The sequence below is a fragment of the Centropristis striata genome, chromosome 3, assembly GCF_030273125.1.
Source record: "Centropristis striata isolate RG_2023a ecotype Rhode Island chromosome 3, C.striata_1.0, whole genome shotgun sequence".
Taxonomy (NCBI): Eukaryota; Metazoa; Chordata; class Actinopteri; order Perciformes; family Serranidae; genus Centropristis; species Centropristis striata.
In genome coordinates, this window is record NC_081519.1 from 6,877,737 (window position 1) to 6,903,904 (window position 26,168).

The 26,168-nt window shown below is 36.9% G+C and overlaps 3 protein-coding genes and 1 non-coding gene across 5 annotated transcripts in view; 1 reads left to right on the top strand and 3 right to left on the bottom strand.

Moving 5' to 3' along the window:
• Positions 1 to 3,529, bottom strand: part of wnk2 (WNK lysine deficient protein kinase 2) — a 30,139-nt gene extending 26,610 nt beyond the window's left edge. The window contains exon 1 of the mRNA XM_059329923.1: positions 2,600 to 3,529. Coding sequence (XP_059185906.1) covers positions 2,600 to 3,259 — 660 coding nt within the window. The 5' untranslated portion in view covers positions 3,260 to 3,529. The remainder of the gene's footprint in view (positions 1 to 2,599) is intronic.
• Positions 3,530 to 8,406: 4,877 nt separating this feature from the next.
• Positions 8,407 to 18,358, top strand: ninj1 (ninjurin 1). Of its 2 annotated transcripts, none has more exons than XM_059329921.1 (3): positions 8,407 to 8,717; positions 14,436 to 14,673; positions 17,292 to 18,358. In XM_059329921.1, the coding sequence occupies exons 1-3, from the start codon at positions 8,661 to 8,663 to the stop codon at positions 17,432 to 17,434; spliced, it is 438 nt and encodes a 145-aa protein (XP_059185904.1). In that variant the 5' UTR covers positions 8,407 to 8,660; the 3' UTR covers positions 17,435 to 18,358. The 2 variants fall into 2 exon arrangements, with proteins under 2 accessions (XP_059185904.1, XP_059185905.1); XM_059329922.1 differs by lacking the exon at positions 8,407 to 8,717 and adding an exon at positions 9,132 to 9,139.
• A 10-nt stretch (positions 18,359 to 18,368) lies between these two features.
• card19 (caspase recruitment domain family, member 19) lies at positions 18,369 to 24,262 on the bottom strand. Its single transcript, XM_059329919.1, has 6 exons — positions 24,227 to 24,262; positions 22,960 to 23,099; positions 21,622 to 21,778; positions 21,423 to 21,485; positions 20,962 to 21,027; positions 18,369 to 20,830 (listed from the first exon to the last, which is right to left on the bottom strand). The coding sequence occupies exons 1-6, from the start codon at positions 24,231 to 24,233 to the stop codon at positions 20,721 to 20,723; spliced, it is 543 nt and encodes a 180-aa protein (XP_059185902.1). The 5' UTR covers positions 24,234 to 24,262; the 3' UTR covers positions 18,369 to 20,720.
• LOC131969234 (U6atac minor spliceosomal RNA) lies at positions 19,227 to 19,354 on the bottom strand. The gene has a single exon (XR_009394116.1). It is a non-coding gene; the product is annotated as a U6atac minor spliceosomal RNA (small nuclear RNA).
• Positions 24,263 to 26,168: the final 1,906 nt, after the last annotated feature.

Genomic DNA, 26,168 nt, shown 5'->3' on the forward strand with positions numbered 1-26,168 from the left:
TGTGCTGCGATTTGTATTTTTTATTCCCTGAGGCTCGACAGGGCGAACCTGGAGTCTGCAAGACAAAAAATAAAAATAAGGGATCAGCTCCGTTCTCTCTGAAGCTGCACTAAATCTATAAAATCCTGCTGCAGGGCTGCGCCTCAGAGTCACAAACGTCATTCTCATTATGAGCATGTAAAGTAAATCAGAGGTTTATAAAATGATGTTGAGCTGCTGACTGATCCCAAACCAGCTTGATTAATTTAGCCCATATGAATTGTCTAAACACCAGTACCAAGTACCAGCCAGTGTTCTAAGATAAAGCTGTTGATAAAAGTTTGATTTGCTGGTTAAAAAAATAGCATATTGCAAAAAAACCCACTATTTTTTTAAACTTTATAGCAGCATAATAAATGTGTATTTCCATGAAGTTATATGCAAAGAAAGTATTTTCTAGATTCTAAGGAATAGCCAGTAACCAGTAGACCAATAAATTCCCAAGGAAATTATGAAGTTTTCCCCACGTATGTGCAATTATTTTAAGTTACTACAAAAAACCTCCACATTCATATTTATATTTTCTATGCACTTATGTGATTATCTGGTTTTGTGTTATTCTTATTTGACTGTATTTATTGTATTTTTGGAGTAACCTGGCACAAGAAGTTCCTTCTGGATTAATAAAGTTCTATCATATGATATCTTATATCAGAAACTTTCAAAAGGTTTTGTTGAAATCTAAGCCGGTTCATGAGTCCACAGTACATTCTGCGACCGTGCCTCTGTTTTATTGGATAACACGGTATAAAGATAATTCTCACAGCAGTATGACACTTCATTTTCTGTTCTCAAATGTAATTTCCTGGCACTTATTTGCTCTGGACAGACAGTAAAAGCTTAGCACATTTTGGACACTGAAAGGGCAACCCCTGTCTACAGTTCTGTGTGCAGGCTAATCTGCATATCACATGGATGGCATCTAAACTGATCATTAGATTACCACACACACAGATTAGTAATACAGCAAGCTGTCACTGCTGTGACACCGTCTAAATTAGCTGCATGTTAAACTTCTGTCTAATTAAAGCATCCACAGGCCGAATACCGAAACTGATGTATATCATTTATAACCAGACTTTTTTTTTTTATTGTGCTTTTATATTAAATTTCTAATTTATTGGGGTGGTCCGTAGCGTAGTGGGTTACACAGGCGCCCCATATATAGAAGCTACAGTCCTCGCTGCGGTGTAGCCGGGTTCGAATCCGGCCTGAGCTCCCTTTGCCGCATGTCTTCCCCTCTATCACCCCCTTTCACTCTATCACTATCAATAAAGCAAAAAATGCCAAAAAAATAATCTTTAAAAAAAAAAAAAAAAATTCTAATTTATTCTATGTAATGTGTTTTATCTGGACTCTGTAATAAAGAGCTTGTTTATATATTACCGTTCAGATACAACAGCAAAATTACTGTGATTAAATTTAATTATAATTACATGCAGGTATGCAGGTGAAAAGGAGAATACAAAAACGAGCGTCTTATTAACGTCTTTGCTGACAAAAGCTAAATGGAAACATTCAGAATTACTTGAGGAAAAGCTGGTGCAGTGGGAGAAAAAGTAAAAAGCTACCTGACTGACAGTCCCTTCCTCCTCACTGCCCTGTAACAATAGTCTGAATGATATTTCTCCTCAGAGTGAACAAATACTCCAATAATGGCTCGTTAACAAAATCAATATGACAAACAGTATGCAGTATCTCATGTGGGTACTGTAAAGAATACTTCAGTAAAATGAGATCATAAAAACAGTGGAACTGAACTGTTCTGTTGATTTGAATAAAAAACTTTTTCCATTATTTGTAACATAGAACTGACTGGTTCGTCAGTCTGACCCTGCTGACCTGCCTGAGCCGATAAGAGGGGAAGAACAAAAGGCACAAAATAATCTGACAATAATCCACATTCACTCCTGGATGTTAGGGCACCTGTAAGCAGGTATGTCATGTAAGCTATGTTAAGTGCCATTAACTCCTCATTAACAATCTTCTATCCGCCCTGGGAGTTTGTCAGATATGATCCGGTACATCTCAAGGAGGTCGGATGATCAGAAAATAAATCTCACTGTTTCAGCTTAAATATGTTTTACAGAAAGGAGCACAAGGCTGCACACTGACATAAAACTGACTTTTGGGTTGTTGTTGGTTGTTGTTGTTTTTTATTAAACAAATCACACATGCTTATATAAACCTGATAATAAGGCAACATGCTAATCTTGTTATCACAAGGAAAATACCAATAACAGGTTGGTTTTGGTTTTGCAAACTTAAACTGTTTTTCTTTGTGTAACAAAAAGTAGTTTAATGTGTGTTGTTATAATGACAGTGTTATTAGTAAAGATGTATAAACCCATAAAGATTTGATTAGAAGTGCAGTGTGTGGCATCATTAATTGTATATAAGCCCTTAAGCCTCGTCTTAAAGACAATATATTTGCTAACCTCCCATTGAAGAAAAAGTTGTTTCTCACTTTCTAATTCCAATGGTATATTTTCTCCACAAATTACCCAGAAAATAAACCACAGGCCGACTGATGTTGTGCTTGGATGATTAATGAACTCACCTGGAGTTCACACCATGCCACTTCGACCCAGGTGTCGGTGTCCAGACCCTTATAGACGGTCTTAAAGGACCCCCTCCCCAGCTCAATGTCAAACTTGAGGAATCGCCCCCCAGGTGAGGTGGACACAGCCTTCATCCCGGGCTCCTCTTCGTTCTCGTCACTTCCGGCTTTACCTGTGACATCCGAGGGCGCGACCTCCACCTTCTGCTCCGGTTCGCCCCGGTCCCTCCTCTCCTCGTCGGCGCTTACGCTCTCTGTGGCGCTGTCCTTCAGTCCCACCTGGCTCTCCGTGCTTGAGGTCTCCAGGTGGTTCCCGTGCAGGACCCGGGTCCGATTGCGATCGACGATGGTCCGCAGGTCAATGCGGGGCACCGGGTTGCTGTCGACACACTCCACCGGCTGCTGCTCCTCGGAGTCTGACACCCACAAACTCCGGCGGACAAACCTCTGGCGGACCAGCTGCCGGTAGTCTGTGGACGGGTACGCGCTGGGGTCACTAGATCCTCGCAGGGCTGCGATGTGGATGTTGACATTGTGGTCCGTCCCATTCTGATAAACAGGCCTGCGGGCATTGGCGTTAATGTCCGAGTCTAAATTGGGTGCTGAGGAATATGTGGACCCGAGTGGCGGATCTTTGCTTGAATGATCCGCCGAATCCATCCCCGGTAAATTGTTAAGCACTTACCGGCGACATTGTGCGGGGAGGAGGATGCTCCTCTCCCGGCTGGTGGGAGAGTTTACTGCCTACCTGCAACACTCGCAGGCAGTGACGCAGTTCGCCAGCTGACGATGTATGGCCTAATGAAATTGTTTAGGACACCACTAACAAAATGTCCAGCTCTGAGGATGCGCGCATTGCTCCCTGCCACCTCACGCCCCGGTCCACCTTGCTGCAATACAGCACAGGAGCTATTCAAGTTAAGCCTGATGTCATTGCCAGTTCAGCCTATGAGCTCACAATAACACTTCCCTCCACATTGCATAAGGTGCCCGCTCCGGCGCAAACTATAAAAAAAATGTGATTTGCTCGCTGGCCTCCAGTGAAAAGGCCAGGATGTCTAGGCTGTGCCGCTCTCACTAATCCCTCCAAAGACACATCACGGGACGCGCAAGTGCGCAGCTGTCATCCCCTGTAAACACTCCTCCACCCGGGCTCTGCTGATGCAAATAAAAAGCAGGTGTTCCGGGTTAAAAATCTGAATAAGTTCCCAGAAGTGTGAGCTCAGCTTCTCTGCATTATTCCTCTAACTATCCCCCTGTCCGCGCTGATGTGCTGGAGGCTGCAGGATGGACAGAAAGCTTATCAGATAATGCTCACTGCGGCACAGTTTCCTCAGGTTCAATCAGCTTTCGTCGCATCTGTCGTCCAGCTGAAACGACTGTTGTCTTTTCTATATTTCATCTCGAAAAACTAGGATATTTCACGGCGCAACTCACGCCCCTAGCAACAACACGTACCCAATAACTCGGCACGCTTTTAGGCGGCCCCCCTTCAGCCTCCCGTGACACGAGCTGCGTGGACCACACCGCAGTCCGCCTTCATCGTGACGCGCGCAGCCTCCAATGGGAGGATGTCTGTCAGAGCCTGCCAACCAAAAAGGGACGCTGCGAGGAATTATGGGCCACCGGATAAGACGCACCGGAGCCCATCTTAATATTAAACTCATTCACATGGAGCCGTGCAGGGAGAGGGATGAAAACGACTCCTGAAGTCATTATGAATATGATTATGAATAGGCCTATGAAATGCTTTCATTGTTTCAAATCGCTCTGTTTTAGACTTATTCCACATGCATATTATTGTACGAGAAATAGATTTTTGCATAATTTCATAGGCGAATATTACGTTATATATGATACATTACCAGAGGTGAACAAAGTACTCACATCTTTTAAAAGTAATATTACCGTGTAAAAATACTGCAATCAAAAACTTACTCAAGAAAAAGTATCAACATAACAATTTACTCAAAGTAGAAAAAGTCAAAGTACTCATAAATCAGAATGGCCCATTTCATATATATATATATATATATATATATATATATATATATATATATATATATATATAATATATATATATATATATATATATATATATATATATATATATATATAATCATTGATGCAATAATGTGGAGGTAACTTTGTTGCAGCTAGTAAAGGTGGAGTTAAAAGACAACTCTATGTAATATACCATGCTGGGTATTTTAATTGTAATAAAAACATCATCACATATAACTTAATTTCGATATTTTGTATTCATGGTCTAAGCATCAAAACGTAGTCAAAAGTAGCCTAAGTAAAAACATTTTTTAGATAAATGCAAGTAGTATTAAGCTCTGAAAGGTAATGGAGTAGAAGTATGAAGCAGGAGGTAGAAATATTCCAGTAAAGTCCCCATTGCTTTGAAAAGCTAAAAAAGAAAAGAAAAAAAGTTTAGCATTGATGTGAAGAGGTGCCACATGCACATTTTAAGAAGTTACTTCCCCAAACAAAAGACATAAAAGAGGAGAGAAGAGTAAATCATGACCTCATGTGTGCTGACTCAGCAGGAATAACTGAGAAAACTTGATACAGAAGATTAAATATTTAAAAGCAATACAGAATGCCTGAGAGCTTCACTGCATTACATTTTGAAATGTCACTGCAGCCATAACTTTGTTTTTCTTTACATAAAGAAAGATATTTCCAACATAAATTAGAGCATAACAATTCACCAGAATGCAGAAAATGAAGTGTTTAATGTTCATTTTCTTCCTCATTATTACAAGAAAATTCCCAATTACACTGTTGCTCATTAAGTCTGAATAAAATATATTTTACCTATTTCCATGAAATGATTGTGACAATGTGACTTCTTCTGGAAAGATAAAGTGTAAATCTCCTCAAAAATTTGAATCCATTTCTTGATTGTGATTATTGATGCACTAAAATAGGAATTGTGTCTTAAAACAAAATTATTCCAACTTTATGGGCCACAATGTATTATTTTAAAAGAGGGATCAATAAGACTGCAGCCTTTAAAGCTTTTTCTTTCTGCAACAGAAACTAGTTTTTATTTTATTTTGTATTATCACTCAAGCTTTTTGGACACACAAAGACCTGATTAAAAGTTGTGTCCTATATCAAATAATTTAATATAGGCCCTTAAAGATTTCAACACTGAAGCTTTGTCTTTAAGACAATTTATCCATTAGTTTGATTTCATTCAGGAAAAAAAGCTGTTTATCACCTATAAAATATATTTTCTAATTCTAGTAGGAACATTTCCTCCCGGCTTGAACAAAACAATGTAGAAAAGTGATTTAATCCAGTAAATTCACCTTGCTAGAGTAGCTTGCACTCGTCCATAACTTAAGGTTTAGTTAGTGTTCTGGTAACAAAATGCTACTGGAAGCAGCAAAGTTATGTCGTGCAGCTTAGTTTCACCAACACAAATGTAGTTTGAATTCATGAATTATGTACAATGCAAGTAACAAATAAAGTTGACGGTTTTATCTTTCTGGCTGACAAAAGGTCAGAGATTAAAATAAGGAGCCCATAATGTCATTGTCTGCTTGTTTTAGACTTGATACATTTTTTTAACTTCTATTGTTTGGTTTTATATGACAGAACCATAAAATTTAAAGTGAGGGAAACAAGATACTAAGGACAAGAATCTAGAGGCCACTTCAGCCCTCAAAAGTATTCTTTCTCTCCACAAGGATCAACTTAAAGGGACAGCTTTACATTTTATGGGTTGACCTTTAGGGACAAACTTGCCCCGGTCACCAGGGAAACAGAGGAAATAATAGGAAGCAGTTGGTGGGTGCGGTCAGGTTTGGGGGGCCTTGTTTACAACATGTCACTTGGTGTCTCAACGTCCGGGGCCTCATTTTGCTGACGACATACGTGACTGCATGTGTGTTTCAGAGGATAAGATGTTTCAGTTAAGAATTGCTGCTGTTATCTAACTCGGTCAACTTAACTTAAAACTAGACTATATTTGTTGTAACACCTGTATAATACCATTATCACTCACACTATATAATGCAGAAATAAAATAAAATGAACTGCTTATAGTCTATAAATACCTCCGATAATAGAAGTGACTTGTCATTGGGGTAAAGATGAATCATCAAAATTGATTTTAAACTTTCCCATGTTTTGATCTATTTATGTGTTTGTCTCTGTGTGTATTTATTTGTTTAGATGGGCAACTGTTGAGGCAACAGTCCCTAAGGACTCAGGTCGTCAATGTGACAATTGTTTTATTTATTACATTTTTTTTTTTTGTAATATAACACTGAAGCACAAGCAAAAACATCATGGACCCCAGTTGGTTTTGTAGATGGTTCTGTGACCTTTTTGATATTTGATTGATTCATTGATTATTACATGTTGCACAGCTTCAATCAAATTATAGGAAACTACAGCTTTTACTTTTTTCTTTATTTTCAAAATTTCATTGTGAAACAAACATATTTAACTTAAAAACCTAAAAAAAAAAAAAGTTCATAGATTATGTTCTAAACTTACATATTTTATATAGCTTAAAATAAAATAAACTGAATCTGTGTTCTATAGCTTATGTATGCACTGAGAGTGAATGTGTGTGTGTGTGTGTGTGTGTGTTAGTGTGTGTTATTCAGTCCCCTTTCTTATGATTTGCCTTTGATTTTTTGTTTTGTTTGTTTTGGTACAGTGTTACTTGCAGCTAATTAAACTGACATCAGTTGCATTGTTTTATGGCTAATCTGTTGAAATGGTGCATATATTTTTAATAAATATCTGATATATATTCTATTACATTTAGCTTGTGTTGTTCTTTCTTGTAACTAAGAATGTAAAATCATATTAAAGCTCAGTATCTCAGAGACATACATTTTACAGGCCTATATATGTTGTATATATATTCCCCCATCTAATTGGGATCCTTGGCTGAAAAATTCTACATTGGATTATTCCCTATCTTTACTATTCAGTTTATCTTTGATCATGTACTGTGTGAAGCACTTTCTAATGTTGTTAAGTGTTATACAAATAAAGTTATTATCATATAGTTACTAAAACTATGAAGAACCTCTATGGCAGGGATGGGCAACTGGAGGTCCGGGGGCCGCATACAGCCCGCACCCTCTCTTGAAGTGGCCCTCAGTACAACTACATGCATTTTAGCATGAAATCTTAAAAGTGCAGTGTAAAAATGCCCAAAATGACTTATTTCAATTAATGTTGGTCTGCTGTTCTTGCACTGAAAAAAAAAGAAATCACAGTAAGTGGTTATTTTTTATTTGCTTCAACCCTTTTGTATTCCTATTTATACTGTTGTAAATGCATTTGAGCATGAAATATGTCAATTTACTGCACTGTAAACATATTTAATATTAGATTTGATTAGATTTATTGTCCCCAAGAGGAAATTCATTTTCACATCACAGATGCTCAACATTAACATCACACAACACATGACATAGAAACATTACATGGCAAATAAACATTCATCGCGCTGTTTTGTTTAGAGCAAAAAGTGCAGTTTCATCATATCTGGTTAAGTGCACGGTCCTATATGTGGCCCTGTGGTAGTGTCCATGAAAAATTGTGGCCCCCTCCAGCATTTAAGTAGCCCATCCCTGCTCTATGGCATTGAGTGGAGGCTGCAGCTTGTAACACCGCTCTGAGCCGCAGGGTGGCAGTGAAGAGTCGTGGTGCCTTCACAGCCTGTCAGTGATCATCAGTAACTGCTGACTACAGTCCCAGTTTTAGCACTGCCGGCTCATCCATTAGACATAACATCACAGTTTCAGTTCAGCCGTGGGGAAATAACCCCGTTTCTGAGAAATCTAGAGAGCCGGCCCTAGTCCCACCTCTACTACAGCCCACAGCCCTATTAGGACGGTCCCCTCATGGTGGAGGGGCGGTAGCCTGGAGCTTTTCTCCCCTCCTCTCCTCACGATGGGCTTTCCTATAAACACTGTGCCCGCTGGCTGGCTGGATGGACCACCGACTCCTCTGAAGCCCACACTATATAACCACCAACACACCCTGGAACAGGATACATAACGCGGTTATTAAGAAGATGGCTACGGAAAACTTGGAAATGAACGGTGATGCTGACCGGAACGACGAGGCGGCGGTAAGTTAATGCAGCACTACACGGTGCCCCGTTACCGTACAAAGGGCAGGAATGATATCCCGGTCAGGCACGGCTCGGTCTGAGCTAAAGCCCCTTTAGAAACACGCACGAGTATCAAGGCAATATTCTTTAGAAATTATATTTACGGCTGCCTTGTTTTCACCCCTCCGTCCCATGTTCATCCACTGACATCATAATGGTATTTGGAAAAAAATAATTTCAGGCGTTTTGAATACATTAGGATAATGTGACCGGTTAGCAGATTAGCTGCAGTTTACAGAGTAACTTTGTGTTTGTGTTGCGCTTCGAGTTAGTCTCTGTCCCACTGCTGTTATCTACAGGGGCTCAGTTTACACTTAATGACAGACGAGACGGCAGACCGTGGGGGAGTTTGTACAATCATTGCTGTGTAAAGGAAGCAGGTGGGTCGACACAAATCAGGGACAGGATTTGACCACATATGTTAAACCGGGGTTCATTGTAAAGGGGTTACATTCTTTGTTGTGTTAGGTTTAAATCATTCCTGGTATTTTGTTTAATTAATAACCACAATTCCCAACACATTACATATGAACTTAATAGAATAATCAAGTACACATTGTATCAGTTTTATCAAATTGGAACAACCGAATGAACAGAATTTTATTTATTTATTTACTTATTTATTCATTTATTTATTTATTTATAACCGTTTAATGCCCACAACTAGGGGTGCACCGATCGGCACCGATTTCCTTAATTTTGCGGGATCTGCCGATTCTTTTACGTCAAACCGATCTTATCTAGCGTCTTATCTACCTCCGCAAAGGTCTGAAAGTGCCTTTACTTACGCGTACTTCTGCATGACACGAGCACACAGTCTGATTAGTGTCTATCACGCGACAACAGTCACCCAGAGCACGCTCAACCAATCGTATTTATGGTGCAGTTCTTTTGTTAGTTTGTCCTGTAAATTGTTGCTGTTTATTTTAAGTTCAATGTTTTATTATGATTATGATTTCCTTTATTTGTTATAGAATATACTGATGTGTTGTTGTTTTTCAATAAAATAGGATTCAAATATTGAAGGTGTATGCTGTGAGTTATAAAAAAAAAAATCGGTGATCGGCCAGAAAATTGCAATCGGTGCACCCCTACCCAAATGTTTAATTTCCTTTAGTTTGTTCTCTGAGTTTGCCGAAGTACAAATCTGAAGACATTTTTCAAAACTAGTCACACTGTTGCTGAAAGATTAATTTTTCTTATACTATTTCTATTCTTTGGTCACATGGGACTGTTGTGATAGACTCCATAATGATTTAGGGGAAAGCAGTTGTCTCATGTGCCCAAATACTATATTAAGTATAATAAGAAATGGCTGTTTCTCAGAAACTATAAGGAGCACAATCAAGTATTTGGTATATGAAGTCTAACATATTAAAGATCAAACATATGCACACATGTAATGTAAAAATTATTTCATATGGTAAACATTTAGTGGGCTTAATGTTATAACTTTTCATTATTTCTGATGTGAACTATTCATAAAAGTAGGATTTTTCATGTGACATTAAAATTTTTAAACTGTACTGTTACATACTGGACCAAAGAATGTCCCTGCCAAATTTTAAGAATTCAAACCAATCAGAACAAACGTTTCCTAAACATACTAAATATAGTCTTATAGGGCAATATTGGATAATTGTTGAAGTCATTTATATATATCTTTTTAACTATTTTCTATAATTTTTGATTAAATTAATTACTTTGACATTATGACTAGTTAGTTAGTTGGACAAACGTTTTATTTATTTTTTGTCATCCTGGTCTCTGAACCTGACACAGACTTTTTTCTTAATTTTAATACTTTTAAAAGACTTACTAATTGACCAACCAACACTTCATAAGCCATAAGCTTCAGCGCTATAAAAAAAAGAGCATTGGGAATTTGTTATAACTATAGTTATAATTTCTACAAATTACCACTAAGTTCTTGTTCTGGGCATCAGACTTCTCCAGTAACCAAGACATCAAGTCAACGTTTACAACCCAACATCAAAAATACATCAAGCAGAGAGGTCAAACATGTCAAAACCACCTCTAAAAAAACACATAATGAGAACATGAGAGATCACACCTTCTGTGCATAGGAAACCATATGTGGTAAGAAGGCAATTACAAAGGCTGGAAATTAAGTAAAAAAGTATTTAGTGGGCGACAGCTAGTGACTCTGACACTCATCTGCTGGTCTACCACAAGAGCACATTTTTCTCTCTGTGGTCTGGCAAGTTTTCAGAGGTGAAAAAGAGGAACGCAGAGTTTAACTTCTACATATGATGCTGCCAGCAGGGCACAAGGCTGGCATTGTGGAACTCTCTGAACTAAACTCCACCCAGATGAAAATCCTGAGCACTGACCTAAATATGTATCATATACAGAAAGGCAAAGACTAGTTTTCTGTGAGGTAATATTTATAGTGTGTTTTTAAATGAACCACTGACCACAGACCCAGTTCACCTGTAAGACAAACTCAATTATTTGCTGTTTGCTGGAATTGATTACTCACCCTCTTCCTGGATACATTAGCAAGCCCATTTGAGCCTTAATGGTATGTAAAATTCTGCTTCCTTTCACTTTCCACAACACTACATGTTGCATATTTTATTTTATTCAAGAAGCTATAGAGACTATCTTATAATAATATTGTTATAAGTGCATGTTTCCTGTTCTTGCATGGTGCATTTGTAACATGTTCATATGTGCCGTCACTCACTTTTTCCCCTGAGTTTGGGTGGAGCCCTTTCTCGTGATTCAGATGTTTGACCTGGTCAGCCTGAAACAAAGGGTTTGGTTTGACAAATTATCTTTGACCTTTGGACAGAAACCAGCTTGGTGACCCTGTGGGTCATGGTACTTCCTGAAGTTAGCCTGTGAACACTTTCACTTCCAATAATATCCCCCCTAGAACACAAAAATACTATGATTGCACAAATCAGGATCTTAGTTTTTTTTTGTCATACTGATCCGTTCAGAAAAAAATCAGATATTTTCTTGAATAGAGTTGGATTCAAAGGGTTAAACCAAAAAAACGGATTAAAACATGTCTTAACAATTATCACTACAACAGATAGTGCTGATATTTAAACAAGCTGTTTATCATCATGTGTGAAATTAGATTCATTTTTATGGTTTTTCTCATGTTGGATTGCTTGGATAAAAAAGTCCCTGTTTGTGCTCACACACTTCAGTAATTTGCAAAGTCGAGTGGGAAATTTGAGAGGCTACAAAATAATCCCATAATAATAACTCAAGCTTTCCAGTGTTTCCTAAGAAGGTGAAATCCTACTTCTCATATGAGGTATTCATATCAAAACAGATGTGATTGTAGGATCAGCACTTTTATTTCATTTCCTCCGTGTTAAAGTAAGCAGGTCAACTTAATTTGAACGTCAGTGTGAAAGTGAAAATCATCATTATTGTAAGTTTCCATCACAGCAGTAAACTAACAGAGAGGGTTCATTTTCAAGTTCTTTCAGACGAGCACCATTTGGTTTAAAGATTCCTGAGATGTGGCATCACAAAATCATTAACTGACATCTGATGAATATGTTTTTTATCAGGGCTCGACTGTAACAGCTGCCAGGTTTATATCAGCAAACACTTTTATCATTTAGCAACCATTTCATGGCAACCACTTTTTAACATAAGGCGTGTTTCCACTGAGTACTTTCTGAGATCTTTTTGGAAAGAGTGTTTTGGCGCCGCCCACCAGTTAGTTTCCCTCGGCCTCTGTTCCCGTACATTTGTAGCGGCTAACCAACGGAGTTCGAATGTAACAACAGACTGATGTGGCAAGTAATGTTGCCAACTTAGTGACTTTGTGGCTATATTTAGCGACTATTCAGACTCCTCTAGCGACTCTTTTTCAAAAAAGAGACTTTTGGAGACTAGTTCCTACTCTTCTTAACGAGTAGAAGGCGCCCTCCCAAAGCACTCACAAGCGGCCCAGTCCTCCCGCTTGGTCTCTCCCAGCTGCAGTCAGAGCAGGTGATGTTAACCCCTCAGCGTCCAGTCTGCAAATTAATCACGCATGCAAAAAGTCGCTGACTCAACTGTATCCAATCAGCGTCAACTAGTTGGTAGCAGCTCAGCAGCGGCTCAGAAGCCTAACCGGTAACCGCTAACCGGTGAAGTTGAGCAGATCTTGGGTTGATCTTCTCTCCCAAGCCACACCCATAGCGGCTCAATAGAGGGAAAGTTACCTCATGGAAAGGCGCAATATACAAATAGGGGAAACAAACAATTAAAACGACCCATATACTGGTTTACAGTACAGAGCGAAACAGAGTGTTTTAATGGCGCACATGAACGGACATGAGCCCTGTTCTCCAGAGTGAAAGTTTGTTGGACCCATCCACCCACCCCAAGCGTGAATTGTGCCATTTAAGGTCCATATCGCTGTCATTCAAGATTTTGACGGCCGCTAGAGGGTGTCAGAGAACCGTCTAAAGTGTAAATATGGGTTGTTTTTTGCTGCCTGTACAAACAACCTATGGGGCCGTTTTTGATGCGAGACCAGTCTCCCAAGAAAAGTTTGACTAAGAGGAATGTACAAATTGATTCAACTGACAGAGAAAGAGGTTAATCTAAAAGAAAAAGTCTTGAGAGGTGAAGTAACCCGGCATCTCTGAATTGGATGTAAATTTTACTGCAACAGGGTATCCGTGGGGTCTTAAAAGTCTTAAAACGTCTAAAATCCAATAATTTGAATTTAAGGCCTTAAAATGTCTAAAATTCTCTTAAAAATCTCAAATAAAATGTTTTAAATACGATTTTGAAAGGTCTTAAAAATGTATTATGGTTACTTTTATGTAAAACAAATGCATAAACAGTCTCCTTTTTAAATGTTTTGATTTTGTGTGTTACAGGCTAGCGTAGCAGCAGAGAAAACTTAACAAAAACCCACAGCAAAACATTTTTTATTCTAATGTGAAAAAGCTGTGAATAAATCCATATACTTTGCAAGTAATTCTGGGCCTCCGATTTTCCTTCATGTCTTTTTTCTACTTTTTTCCCAGTATAGATGTGAAATGGGTCTTAAATTGTATTCAATAATGGTCTTTAAAAAGTCTTAAATTCGACATATTGAATCCTGCAGAGACCAAACACCTCGATAAGTAACGCATCAAGTCAACTACTTCAAGGTAGCACACCGTTATACTTACTAATACCTACTGTTATAAAGCTTTTATTCTATTGTGTCACATTTTCATTAATAAACTGACATATTACTGCATAGTATCCGAATTACTCAAAATATAAGATGACTAAAATTGGCAACCATATTTTAAATTTTGGCAATTTAAGACGGATGTGGCAATCACTTGTGTAATCTTGTACTACTGAATATTAATGGCATTTTAGAGACATTTTATTTATAATGCACTTTACATTAAAGGAAATCTCTAAGTGTTACAGGTTAAAAGCACAACAGTCTAATTATAAGGATTAAAAAGGATAAAAACTGTTAAAAACAGAAGCAAAATAATATATATATTTAATACAGAAACCAACCCGGACAGGAATAACCAAAGGTTTTGCTAAAAAGGAAAGTTTTTAGTCCTTCTTAAAAAGTGTCTATGGACTGTGTTACCCTCAAATCTGACTAAGCTCAAGTATAATGTTTCTACCCATCCTCTGTGTCATACTGACCTCATACTGGGTTTGTGTTGTGTTCAGGTTCCGCTGCGACACCGCTGGAGGAGGCCACAGGACCCTCTGAACATGAACCATTACGCCAACAAGAAGAGTGCAGCAGAGAGCATGCTGGATGTGGCTCTGCTGATGGCTAATGCCTCACAGCTGAAGGCCGTGCTGGAGCAAGGACCAGGATTCACCTTCTACGTGCCCCTCATCACTCTTATCAGCATCTCCCTCATCCTGCAAATCGTAGTGGGAGTTATGCTCATCTTCATTGGTAAGTGTGGGGACTGGAGCATTCATAAATGAGAAGAAAATATACAAGATGTATTGTTTTGGTCCCCTGTTGCAAATTAAAATATTTCAGTGTTGTAAAGCACATGTGATATTATATTTATTTTATTTACTGTCTAGATTGGCTACACAGATGTAAAAAATAGGTTCACAAAGAACTGCTATTGTGGAAATCTGTGCACAGATTCAAAGCAGACTAAGTTTCTCAAAGCAAAGAAATTTAGCACTCAAACATCCCACACTTTGTTTGACACTGAAGTTACACCAGTGGTGGAATGTAACTAAGTACATTTACTCAAGTACACTACTTCAGCACAACTTTAAGGCACTTGTACTTCCAGATATGGCACTTTATACTTCTACTTCACTACATTTAAGAGGCAAATATTATACATGTAGCTGACAGCTTTAGATACTTTTCAGATCAAGATTTAACATAAAACATATGATAAATCTAAAAAAAAAATCTTACACAAATGCATTAATAATAATAATAATAATAATAATACAATAATATATTTAGACTATATAAAACAATCTGACTGGGTACATTCTGCACAACAAGTGCTTTTACTTTTGATACTTTAAGTACATTTTGATGCTGATACTTGTGTACTTCACTTGTAGTGGAGTAATTCTGCAGTGTGGCATTAGTACTTTTGTTTAAGTAAGAAATGTGAATATTTTTTCCACCAAGTGAGACATCTGGACCTGTTTACAGACAAAAGCAGGTGAAGAGTCGTACTTGTGACAATGTGTGCATGTTAACTTCAGGGTCACACATTCTTTGAAAGCACAACTGACAACTGCGTTTAATTTGTACTCCAATGTTCCCAGAGCACTTCTTATTTTTTGTTCTCATACATGCACAATTTATGCACCATTTCACAAATCACAAAATCTTATTTACGCTCCATTGGACACGTAAACCTGGTAGAACACGTTTCTCTTCCCATACATCTGTGTGCCCCTCTCCTCCTCTATATCCTTATCTTGTCCTAACAGAGAATACTATTGTGGCTGAGAGCGGCGTTTAAAGAGCCACAACAGGAAGAAACGCCTCTGCAGTCAGCTGTTTTTAGTTATAAAGTACTCTCTCAACTTTGGGGGGAAACGGATTATGTCATAGGAGATTTACCAACACGAACACATCCAGTAAAAATACACACTTCCTCTAAAATCCTCAAACCAGTAAAGTATGCGTGTCCTAATGGAGGAGGAAGCTAATTATTCACCTGAGGGCAGTACTGGTAGATGCTGTTAATATATACCACAGTGCTCAGTAATGATGACTTCTTCTGACAGGAAACTCTGTGCTGCCCCCTTGTGGGGAAATGTTATTCTAACTGAAGGTCGGTGGTTCGATCCCCAGCTATGGCAGCCGATATGTCAAAGTATCCTTGGGCAAGATGTTGAGCCCCAAATTACTCCCAATAAAACGATTTGAGTGGTCGCAAAGACTAGAAAATTAATATATATACAGGTGCATCTCAATAAATTAGAATATCATGGAAAAGTCAATTTCCAGTAGTTTAAGTCAAATAGCCCCAACCAAGTATTGAGGCCAACATTTCCATGTTAAACATACTTTTTAAAATTGTTCTTTTGTAACATTATATTTTTTTGAGACACTGGATTTTAGGTCTTCATCTGGGCCAACTCAAATTTACTACCCTTTCAGACCCTTCGGGCTGAAATGTCAACCTCCAAAAAATGCTGTAAAACCTCTACAGATTAATATTTTTTTCTACTTTTTTCTGAATAAACCTCTTAAACAACTTCCGCCCTGCTCAAAACTACCAAACATTCAAAGATTTTGAGGATTTTAACCCTTTAAATGCCAGTTTGATTAATAATTGAATATTTGATAGTTTTTATCAAGACTGAAGTTGATTAAAAGATTCAACCCAAAAAAGTTGGGAAAAAAAAATATATCTTTATATATATCAGTAATATTTTTATAGCGTTATTTAGAAGTGGACATGTCTGCCATCAAGTGGCCAAAAAGGGTTTTTTACATTATAAATCTGACACTACACAAAAGCTAAAAATGCATCAAAATAATTTTTTTTCTTAATCTTTGACATATCCAAGGCTGTGATAAAAACCAATGCCCCAGTCAAAAATTATTTGTTATATGGAAAATAACTCAATTTTTTTTGTTTTTTTCTTTGAAAAACTGTGACATCATGCATTCAAACTGGCATTTAAAGGGTTAAAATCCTCAAAATCTTTGAATGTTTGGTAGTTTTATGCAGGACTGAAGTTGTTTAAAGCAGAAAGAAGTAGAAAAAATATTAATCTGTAAAGTTTTTATAGCATTTTTTCGGAGGTTGACATTTTCAGCCCGAAGGGTCTGAAAGGGTAGTAAATTTGTACACAGTGTATTATAGACCCATTAGAAAATGTGTGTGTGTAATGGATCTATATAATGTTATTTCCACTTCCACTTTGAATTTAATTACTGACATAAATCAACTTTCCTTTGATGTTCTAATTTATTTAGATGCAGCTATAAGTGCAGTCTATTTACCATCTACTGACTAAGCAAAACTCTGTAACGTGTTTAACATGTTTATCTTCTGTTTGTTTGTTTTTCAGTAAAGTGGAACCTGAATGATGAAAGCATGCATTACAAGCTGAACATCATGGAGAATATCGCCACTGCCTTCGTCTTCATCATAGTCGTGATCAACGTCTTTATCACAGCCTTTGGAGTCCAGCGGCCCCTCCCAAGTTCATGATCACTGTATACATGACTCTCCTGCCTGCTGATCAACTTAAAGAAAAGATGGACTGAAACATTATTTATGCAAATGACCAGGATATGTATTCATCAAATTAAAGGGCAGTGCAGGTGTACTGTAATTCAACCTCCAAGGCTTGAGGAGACGCAACATACCCGAGGATCAGGTGACTGACAGGGTGTGTGTGTGACTGTGTATGTGTGTGTGTGTGTGTGTGTGTGTGTGTGTTAGAGTAGGCTATGGACAAATGTGTGGTCAGTTTTTATTTCACATGGTTATTTTGTTACCTCTTATCATGCTCTGGTTACTGATACAAAAAAATGATTGCCTTTACATTACTGGTAACATATCAGGAGCAATATACTGTGTGTCATTCACAACCATTGTGAATGTTTCCTGTAAACAGACAAACAATAGACTGTTTTGTTTACTGTTATTTACTGTTATTTCCGTATCTGTCATTTTACACCTGTTTGCCTCCAGCTTTAAAAACAAATCCAAATGTCTAATCCAAATGTCATCCTTAATAATGAGTGCATCAGTAGCCATTGAGGCCTACTGCAACATGATATAACAGCGTTAGAATAAAAACGTTGCCCCCCATAATAAGTTATTATGGGAGCAAGAATTTTCAGTTGTTTACACCGTTATAAACCTCAACCAAGAAATGAAGTGGACCTTACATGATTTATTTCTTTAAGTGCTATGCAAAGTTTAGTGTGTGTTGTTTAAATGATTTTTCTATATTAGTTAATGTCTTTAAGTGTTTGAGCAGTGAAGTCTATGATGTACGTAGTTACATTTACGGTTATTTCCACTTTTTTTTAAGGACCAAATATTTTCAAAGCTTTTACAACATGACCTTGTATTCCACACTGTGACTACTGTTTTAAATGAAATTTTTAAATAAAACTACAGAAACGATAAGAGGTGGTGTTTATTGTCCTGTTTATTGTTTTCATGCATTTTGTGCGTATAGTACAAAGACCAAAGTCTGGTTCTTACAAATGATGGCACTTACAAATTTAAGGCATTTTTACACACAGTACACACAATGTGACAAGCTGTCAGGCACTGGACTCAATGAGTAGACATTAATCCACAAGAACCATGAATCAATTATCATCATTTCTGGTTAGAATAATATTACAAAATTGTTGAGTACATGAGTAACAACAAACCATGCACATTGAATGAACAATTAAGGTGTTTTAGAAAAATGGCGCCTGATATCCTGAAGGTTACCCTCCATGAAGAAAACCACAAAGAAATACAGTTTAAGCACCATCATTATAGTTACTGGTATGTTTAGAGACCCTTCTCTGTGTTATGCATCTTAAAGAAATTGTTTACATACAGCCTAAGAAATAACATCAAATTGTATCTTCCTGTTTGGGGTGAATTAATTTTCTTTTTTTGTTTTAAATAAAGGCTAATCAGAAACTAACTTATCAATATATAGTCAGCAAAAAAGGCACAGTAAAAGCAAAACAATCTCCACACTAAAATAATTTAGAAACATTTAAACCTATTTCTAGTTAGATTTTTACAAACTGAGAGTGCCAACCAAAAATAATTGTTTCAGTAACCCTCCGTGTATTCAGCAGCGGGCTACTGCCAAAAGGAGGGAAAAAATGAATGTTCCCATCCTGCCCCACCCAGCGGAAACACAGACATGGGAAAATATTCGGGTATGTTTCCGGTCTTAAAGTAAACAGTGCCAAGAGGAGACGACGTCTGAGTTTTAAAAAAAAGAAGTAAGGCATCGTTTAATAAAAGTTAAAACAATGAAAAAACTTGGTTAGAGATGCCACGAAGTAGGTGGCAGTGCCTTAACCGTATGTGTGTTGATGGCCACAAGGGCCAATTCCATCCTTGTCAAGGGGAGTGCTAACCTTCTCTCCTTTCATACAACACGGTCATTTACGGTAATACGTCACTATATATACGGGGCAGAATGCTACTCTGTTTCACCCACGGTGCAAATTACGGTTTAAAATAATTATAATGTATTTCAAATACAAGTGTTTTTATTTCATTTAAAATTAATTACTTGGTCGGTGTTTACGCTCAATTATCACCCTTTATCACTAGATATTTGTATATTTTAGTTGAGGAAGTAACTCTACCCACAATGCACCGCGTTGGGAGAGTGTGATATCATTGGTCGAAGCAATCCTGTGACCGCAATTCTCACCTAAAGTACTAATATATGGACATTGCTCGATAATATTTCTGGCTGTTAACACGATCAAGCCCTGTTTTAGTGTAAACATGAGCTGCAGAATTTCGGGAATAGTTTATGAAACGAACACAAGCCAACACATTTGTGTAGTTTAGTTTACTTTTAACCACCAGAGGGCGCTCGTGTTCTACCAAGAGCTCGGCCCCATGACTTACTGGTTGATGTTGCTTCTGACTCAATATGGGGAGTACATTGAAGTGCATTTTAGTATGCTTTAGTGTAATTCCAAAATGCCAAACTAAAAGGAAGCACAAACAATGCAATGTGCATATTTGGATGATTATTATAAGGCTGCAAAATGTACTGACCAATTGGAGGCTATAATTTTTGTAGTGCTGAAATATTAATCCTATATAGTAAAGAATGTACTTCAAATTTAAACATTTAGTTGTTTGAAATGCCTTATGCCGTACTGTACTGTACTGCAATCTTTTAATTAGAATATAATTATTTTGTCAAAGTTTTTATTGCCATACCTGAAGACTGTAATGAGAGCAATTGCAATTCTAATAAAATAGACTTTTTGTTAAATTCACTGAATATCTCAACTAGCTGTTCGTTCTGTTTGTAAAAAAAATCTGGTGTTCATACACAGCCCTGGCTCTGTAAATGTAAATGGGAAACAAACAAGGACAGGACAAGGACAGGAAAGGCCATGGACGTATAAAGAGAAGGCAGTTGGAGCAAGAAGGACGGTAAAAGTGGTTCTGAAGGAGCACCGACAGGAAGGGATTATTAGTTTGGGTGTTAAATTAAAATATCAACAATCATTCTTGTTTTTAATTTTACTGTGTTCATCCTACTATTGTTTTTAGTCCCTTTTACCCACTTAAATAGGCATCAACATATGAGGAAATAAGAGCAAAGTGTCAAATGTAGCTCTGAATTTACCCCAGTTTTCTCGGATCACAAGCAAAATACTAAATACAACTGTATACAAAACTAGTATTCAACTCCTGAAAAGATAGTGTGCTGTTCTTTGGTGCATGTATTATTCAAAAAAGCAGCTGAAGCAAGTGGTGTGAAGGAGTCACCCCGTTACTTCATGAGGCTTTCTTCAGTGTACCATATGAGAACCTCCTGAGCTTTCTTTTTCAAACCCAGAGCAGCCATCCCGAGGGCCCGGCTACCTCCCGTCACTTTAGCCTCTACAGAACAAACATATCATCCTTGTTACACTGAATTCAAACCATAAAGTGGAATTACATTTTCAAAAGAATGCATGCTGTCACAATTGCAATATCAGGTGATGCTTAAAAAAAACCAGAAAGCTACTTACCACTGTAGTAATAGAGTAAAGCCATTCCAACGGCAACACTGAAACAGCCAAGAAAAAAGAGCGGACCTGGGAAGAAGTAAACACAGAATTTCCTTTTTATTTAAATTATTTAACATTGTTTTTTACAGGTAGTCTCATTGGGATACAGGGTTTCATTCCCGAGAGAGACCTGTCGAGTACATACAGCTACACAATACAGAGTTGTGACAGAACAGTACATTTAAACAGGACACAGGTCCTATATTACTACAATCAATGCAATTATTATCTGGTGTGTGTCAGTGCTAAAAATCCAGGGGGGAAAATAATCACATTTATCACTAAATCATCTACTTATTAGCTCATGATTTTGCATCTTAAGATATAAGAATAGCAGTTTGATAATAGTTTAAGAAAGTTTAATAAATAACAGTTTGAAGACTGCACGCATTGTTATACATTCTTTTATATTAACATCTTACCTCTGTCATTCATAACATGTTTCTGTTGGATGGTACGTGGATAGGCAAGTGGATGTAAGGAATCTGGAGGCAGGAAAGAACTGTTTTATAATGTAGAATACACAACGATACAAAGCGTAGATATGTATTATTACCATTCTGTAGTATCCAAATCATTAAATAAATATTGCACATGATATAGCAGTTTTTGGGGGCTAACCTCTGAGGCGGAGCCTTGTGGGCAGGCTGTAGTATACCTCCTCTACATGCAAGTGAAGAGCTCTGTAAAACTCCCTGCATGCTTCCTCTCCTTTCCCCTGCAGGTGAGTCAGGAGCTCACCCAGCCGAACACTCGTGGGCACGTCCAAGTTTCGGAACTGGATAGAAAAGAAACAACAGTTATAAAAGCATTCTTTCAATCCCCAAGCGGAAATATCCTGTTCTTGGGGGGTTTTGCTGGCACAGCTTGCCCAAACCAGGATGAAGACCACTACAATTATTAAGGAAAATATTTCATATATTATTATCAAAGTGTTTCTGCATCATGTTTTGATCATGTTAAAAAAAAAAGTATGTATATGTATAAAATATGTATATCTGAGACATAGACATATTTAGGGCCAGAAGACCAACTGACTTAAATGTCATTATGTAGTGCATTAGATGCTTGAGTAGAAACATTTCTACATGCAATTATGTAACATAACTAAGTACACATGCTCAATATATTTAAACATGCTTGTTAATGTAAAATTTGAAGGTGTTTGCACTTTCCTGCAGTAATTACATCTAATTCTACATCATTCTTTCACTTAATTTCAGGGGGAAATCATATATTTCTAACTCCGTTAAATTGATCTCACAGCTGTTAGTTACCAATTGTTTTACTGATTAAAATTTTGCATAGAATGTGTCAGCATCAAAATGTAATTAAAGTATCAAAAGTAAAAGTACTAATTATGCTGAATGGACCTACTCAGATTGTTATATATATTCTAAATGTATTATCAGATTATTTGTATTGATGCATTTATGTAAGCAGCATTTTAATTTTGTAAAGACTCAAAGGGCTCATTTAACTACTTTATATACTTTTATGAGGTTTCATTTATAAAAAAGTGTTCTATGTTAAATCGCGACCTGAAAAGTAACTAAAGCTAAAGAGGTAAGATAAATGTAGTGGAGTAAAAAGTACAATATTTGCCTCGAAATGTAGTGGAGTAGAAGTATAAAGTTACATGAAATGGAAAAGTACACATACCTCAAAATTGTACTTAAGTACAGTACTTGAGTAAATGTACTTAGTTACATTCCACCAATGAACTACAGCACATATGCAGCTACAGCATTAAAATCAACAACAACAACAAAGTTATATGTAATAATAACATTGACAGGACTCACTCTGAAGCATTATGGATACTTGGCATTTTGAAAATATAACTTCACTGCAGATTCTTAAAGTAGAACCACAATTTAAAAAAAAATGTTCTTCACTTTCTCCATCTCTACCACTTCCTGCATGAGAGACACTGAAATACTCTGTATGAGGACTTACTCTTGTGGCTTCTTTGTCTGACAGGATCTGAGGGTAGATTCTGTTGAGCTGCAGGATGACTTTGTCCACCAGCTCGGTGTCCAGTCTCTCGTCAGCTTTGAGGAAGGCGCTGTCCTCTATCAGCTGATCATGAAAACTGTCTGTCAACGTTAACAGAAACGCATTTAACCCTCTGGAGTCCATCTATTTATTGCAAATCCACGTTTTATTTACAGTAATAACTTTATTTATGTATGATATGAAGACAAGCTGAGAAAGCCAGTTGAAAGTGCAATCATAGGAGCTTTCACAGTGTGTCATTTATGTTTCTAGACCATTTTTAAAATGTGACTTTTCTTTCTACAATGAAAACTACTACTATTTTTAATTTACATGCAAATAGACTGTTTTGTAGTTTTATTATGTTTTTTCCTGCTGTTTTTGTGTGTATAAATGGTATTAAAAAAAAACATTTCCATAGACACCTGTTTCTTTTGTTTGTATTTTCGGCAGCTTTATACTTTAATTAAAATAAAATGAAAAATCTGACTGATAGATAGATAGATAGATTACTTTATTCATCCCCGAAGGGGAATTCGGTTGTCACAGCAGTCCGGTATTCAGTACAATAAAATACAATAGAATAAAATATTGAGATAGCATTGATAAAAACAACAATAGAAAAAAAAACACTGAATAGAACAAGGACACTTAAGAAGTTAAAAAAAAAAGATAGCCAAGTTTGTGTGGAGAAAAAAGGAGCCATGCATGTGATGTAAGGACAGACTGAAAGATGCTAAACAGAGACAGAAATTAATGCATAGGAAGTTGACAAATTTGAACCAAAATCTCCTGACTTCAGAGGTTTAACCAGTTACACCAGCAAGACCCTCATACACTGTAACAACAGGCTAGCTTTCCATTGAACGTAGCATATCCACACAGGATACTGAACGGGAAAATGTCTTATCTCCACTCCTTTCTCGTTGCGGTGGCAGGAGTGTGAGGACACGTAATATCAGGTATGTTGAGAAACATTTGCTAAAAGCTACCGTGTCTGCTAGCAAACTGAAAAGTAAAGCTCTTTCTAACAACAAATGTTCTGTCAAGAAACTTTTCAGAAAGAGATCTGAGACGTTACATTGTCATTGTCAAACCAAGGCAGCGGCTGAGGTCGACAGCGCTGCGGAAATGTTCGTAATTTAGACCTAATGAGAAAATATTAAAGCAAAACAGAAGGCTAGCTACATGGTAAGCTTAAGTTTTATTTTTTAAAAAGGACACAAACCTCCCATTGTGGAGTCCCCTCTGTCCTTTGTTTGGACACGCCCCCTGACGTCACGTCGCAAGCAGGGAGTGGCTTACGTAAACGTCTTCAGAAAAGGAAAAAAAACCTTTCCCTTTTTTTTATACCGGAAATAGAATGTAGCAAAGGCTAAGCTAGGCAGTAACATCACGACTTAACTGTATTATGGTTCCATTGAAACTATGTGTTATACAAACATACCGGAGTTTATCTTCAATAAAAATGGACACTCTGTTGAAGGGGGTCAATAATTAAAATTTAACTTAATCTGTTTTTGTGTAAACCTCCGTTTACATGGATAAATATGAATGTATATGAATATTTATCTTGCTCCAATAAAAATGTATTTTCACTGAATTGAATGTAGCATTTTAGACAAAAACAAAACAACACAAAAGTGAATTTACAGTCATGGAAAAAATTATTAGACCATTATTTTCTCCAGTTTCTTGTTCATTTTAATGCTTGGTACAACGAAAGGTAGATGATAACAAAAACAGCTCAAATTAGTTTAATTTAAGATCTGATATCTCGACATTTTCATGGTTTTCTTGATAATAACAAAAAAATCATTATCAAGAAAACCATGGAAAATGGTTAGATACCAGCTCTTAAATTAAACTCTTATGAGCTATTTTTGTTGTTTTCATTATATTTGTCCAAACAAATGTACCTTTAGTTTTACCAGGCATTAAAATTAACAAGAAATTGAAGAAAACAAGTGTGGTCTAATAATTTTTTCCATGACTGTACATTATCTCAAAATCTATAGCTTATTGTGTAGACATTATTAAGAGTATTGTGTGGTATGAGGTTTCTTTATTGAATTGCTCATTAATATATTAATGCTGCTTGTCTGCTAATACTTCACCTTGTAGTTATGTGCTTAGTGAGAGGAAAGAGGAAAATACACCAGTAAAAATAGCCAATAATTCAGCTAATACTCAACCCACAGAACTATCAACAATGTACACTACTGACAATTAATATAGGCCGAGTTTGTGTATCTCAAAAATCATGTTGAATTTCTCAACGGTGAAGTTCTTTCTCAAAAGAATAAAGCTTTATAGTTCAAATTACTGTGTAAGGAAAGTTACTTATGTTTCATTAAGAAATAAGAAGAAATCTCAACATTGTGAAAGTTAGATTTATTTTTTTCACCAGCCATTGACTGTTAGCAGAGACCGTAGCCCACAATTTTATGAGTTTATGCAAGTGTTTTACCACAAGTTCAGTCTTATCAATATCAATACCAGCCACCTCCACTCAAACTCCCTTATGAAACAAAAAGGACAACAAAATCCTGTAGTCTGAACAGTGTCAAATAAATACAACTGCAGTTATAGTAAAAACATATAAAATTAATTAGGACCAAGTATGTGAGGAACAATGTGTAAAATATTTTTACATAGCATAAACATTTAGTCGTTTGTTTTTCCTTGTCATGTTTGCAAATTGCACTTGAACAAACAAAACACAAATTGGCACTGCAGGCTTACTGTTTGCAGATTTTAGCACTCAAAAGGTTTACAAAACGTTGTAGTAAAACAATTTCAATAAAAACTCTCCTTCATGAATAAAGTTTGTGAATACTATTAACATCTGACCTTAACTTAGACATCTTTAAATAAGCTTTGCATTAATACTCTCTTAGTCATAACAAGCATCCTTGAATTTGTAACAGCTGTGCCATGTCTACAAAGGAGCCCAGTTACACAATATGTAGTGGGACCCCGAAACTGAACCTCCATATCTGCAGGATCATAAAGTAAAAATAATATATTGATTATTTTTTATGAGCTAGAAAGGAGAAATTATAAAGAATCTTGATAGTGTTTCTATGGGCTGTCAGAAAGATACCCAAATATTTAAGGCCAAAAGGAAAACAACAAAGGCAGAAAAGTGGACAGTATTTCAGTATTTG

Excerpts from the sequence above, each read along its gene's own strand:
- ninj1 (XM_059329921.1), top strand. The coding sequence starts at position 8,661 with ATGGCTACGGAAAACTTGGAAATGAACGGTGATGCTGACCGGAACGAC. Across the intron at positions 8,718-14,435 it reads ACCGGAACGACGAGGCGGCG|GTTCCGCTGCGACACCGCTG; the intron begins GTAAGTTAATGC and ends TGTTGTGTTCAG. Across the intron at positions 14,674-17,291 it reads AGTTATGCTCATCTTCATTG|TAAAGTGGAACCTGAATGAT; the intron begins GTAAGTGTGGGG and ends TTTGTTTTTCAG.
- card19 (XM_059329919.1), bottom strand. Across the intron at positions 21,486-21,621 it reads CACAAGGCTCCGCCTCAGAG|ATTCCTTACATCCACTTGCC; the intron begins GTTAGCCCCCAA and ends TCCTGCCTCCAG. Across the intron at positions 21,028-21,422 it reads ACATGTTATGAATGACAGAG|GTCCGCTCTTTTTTCTTGGC; the intron begins GTAAGATGTTAA and ends ACTTCTTCCCAG.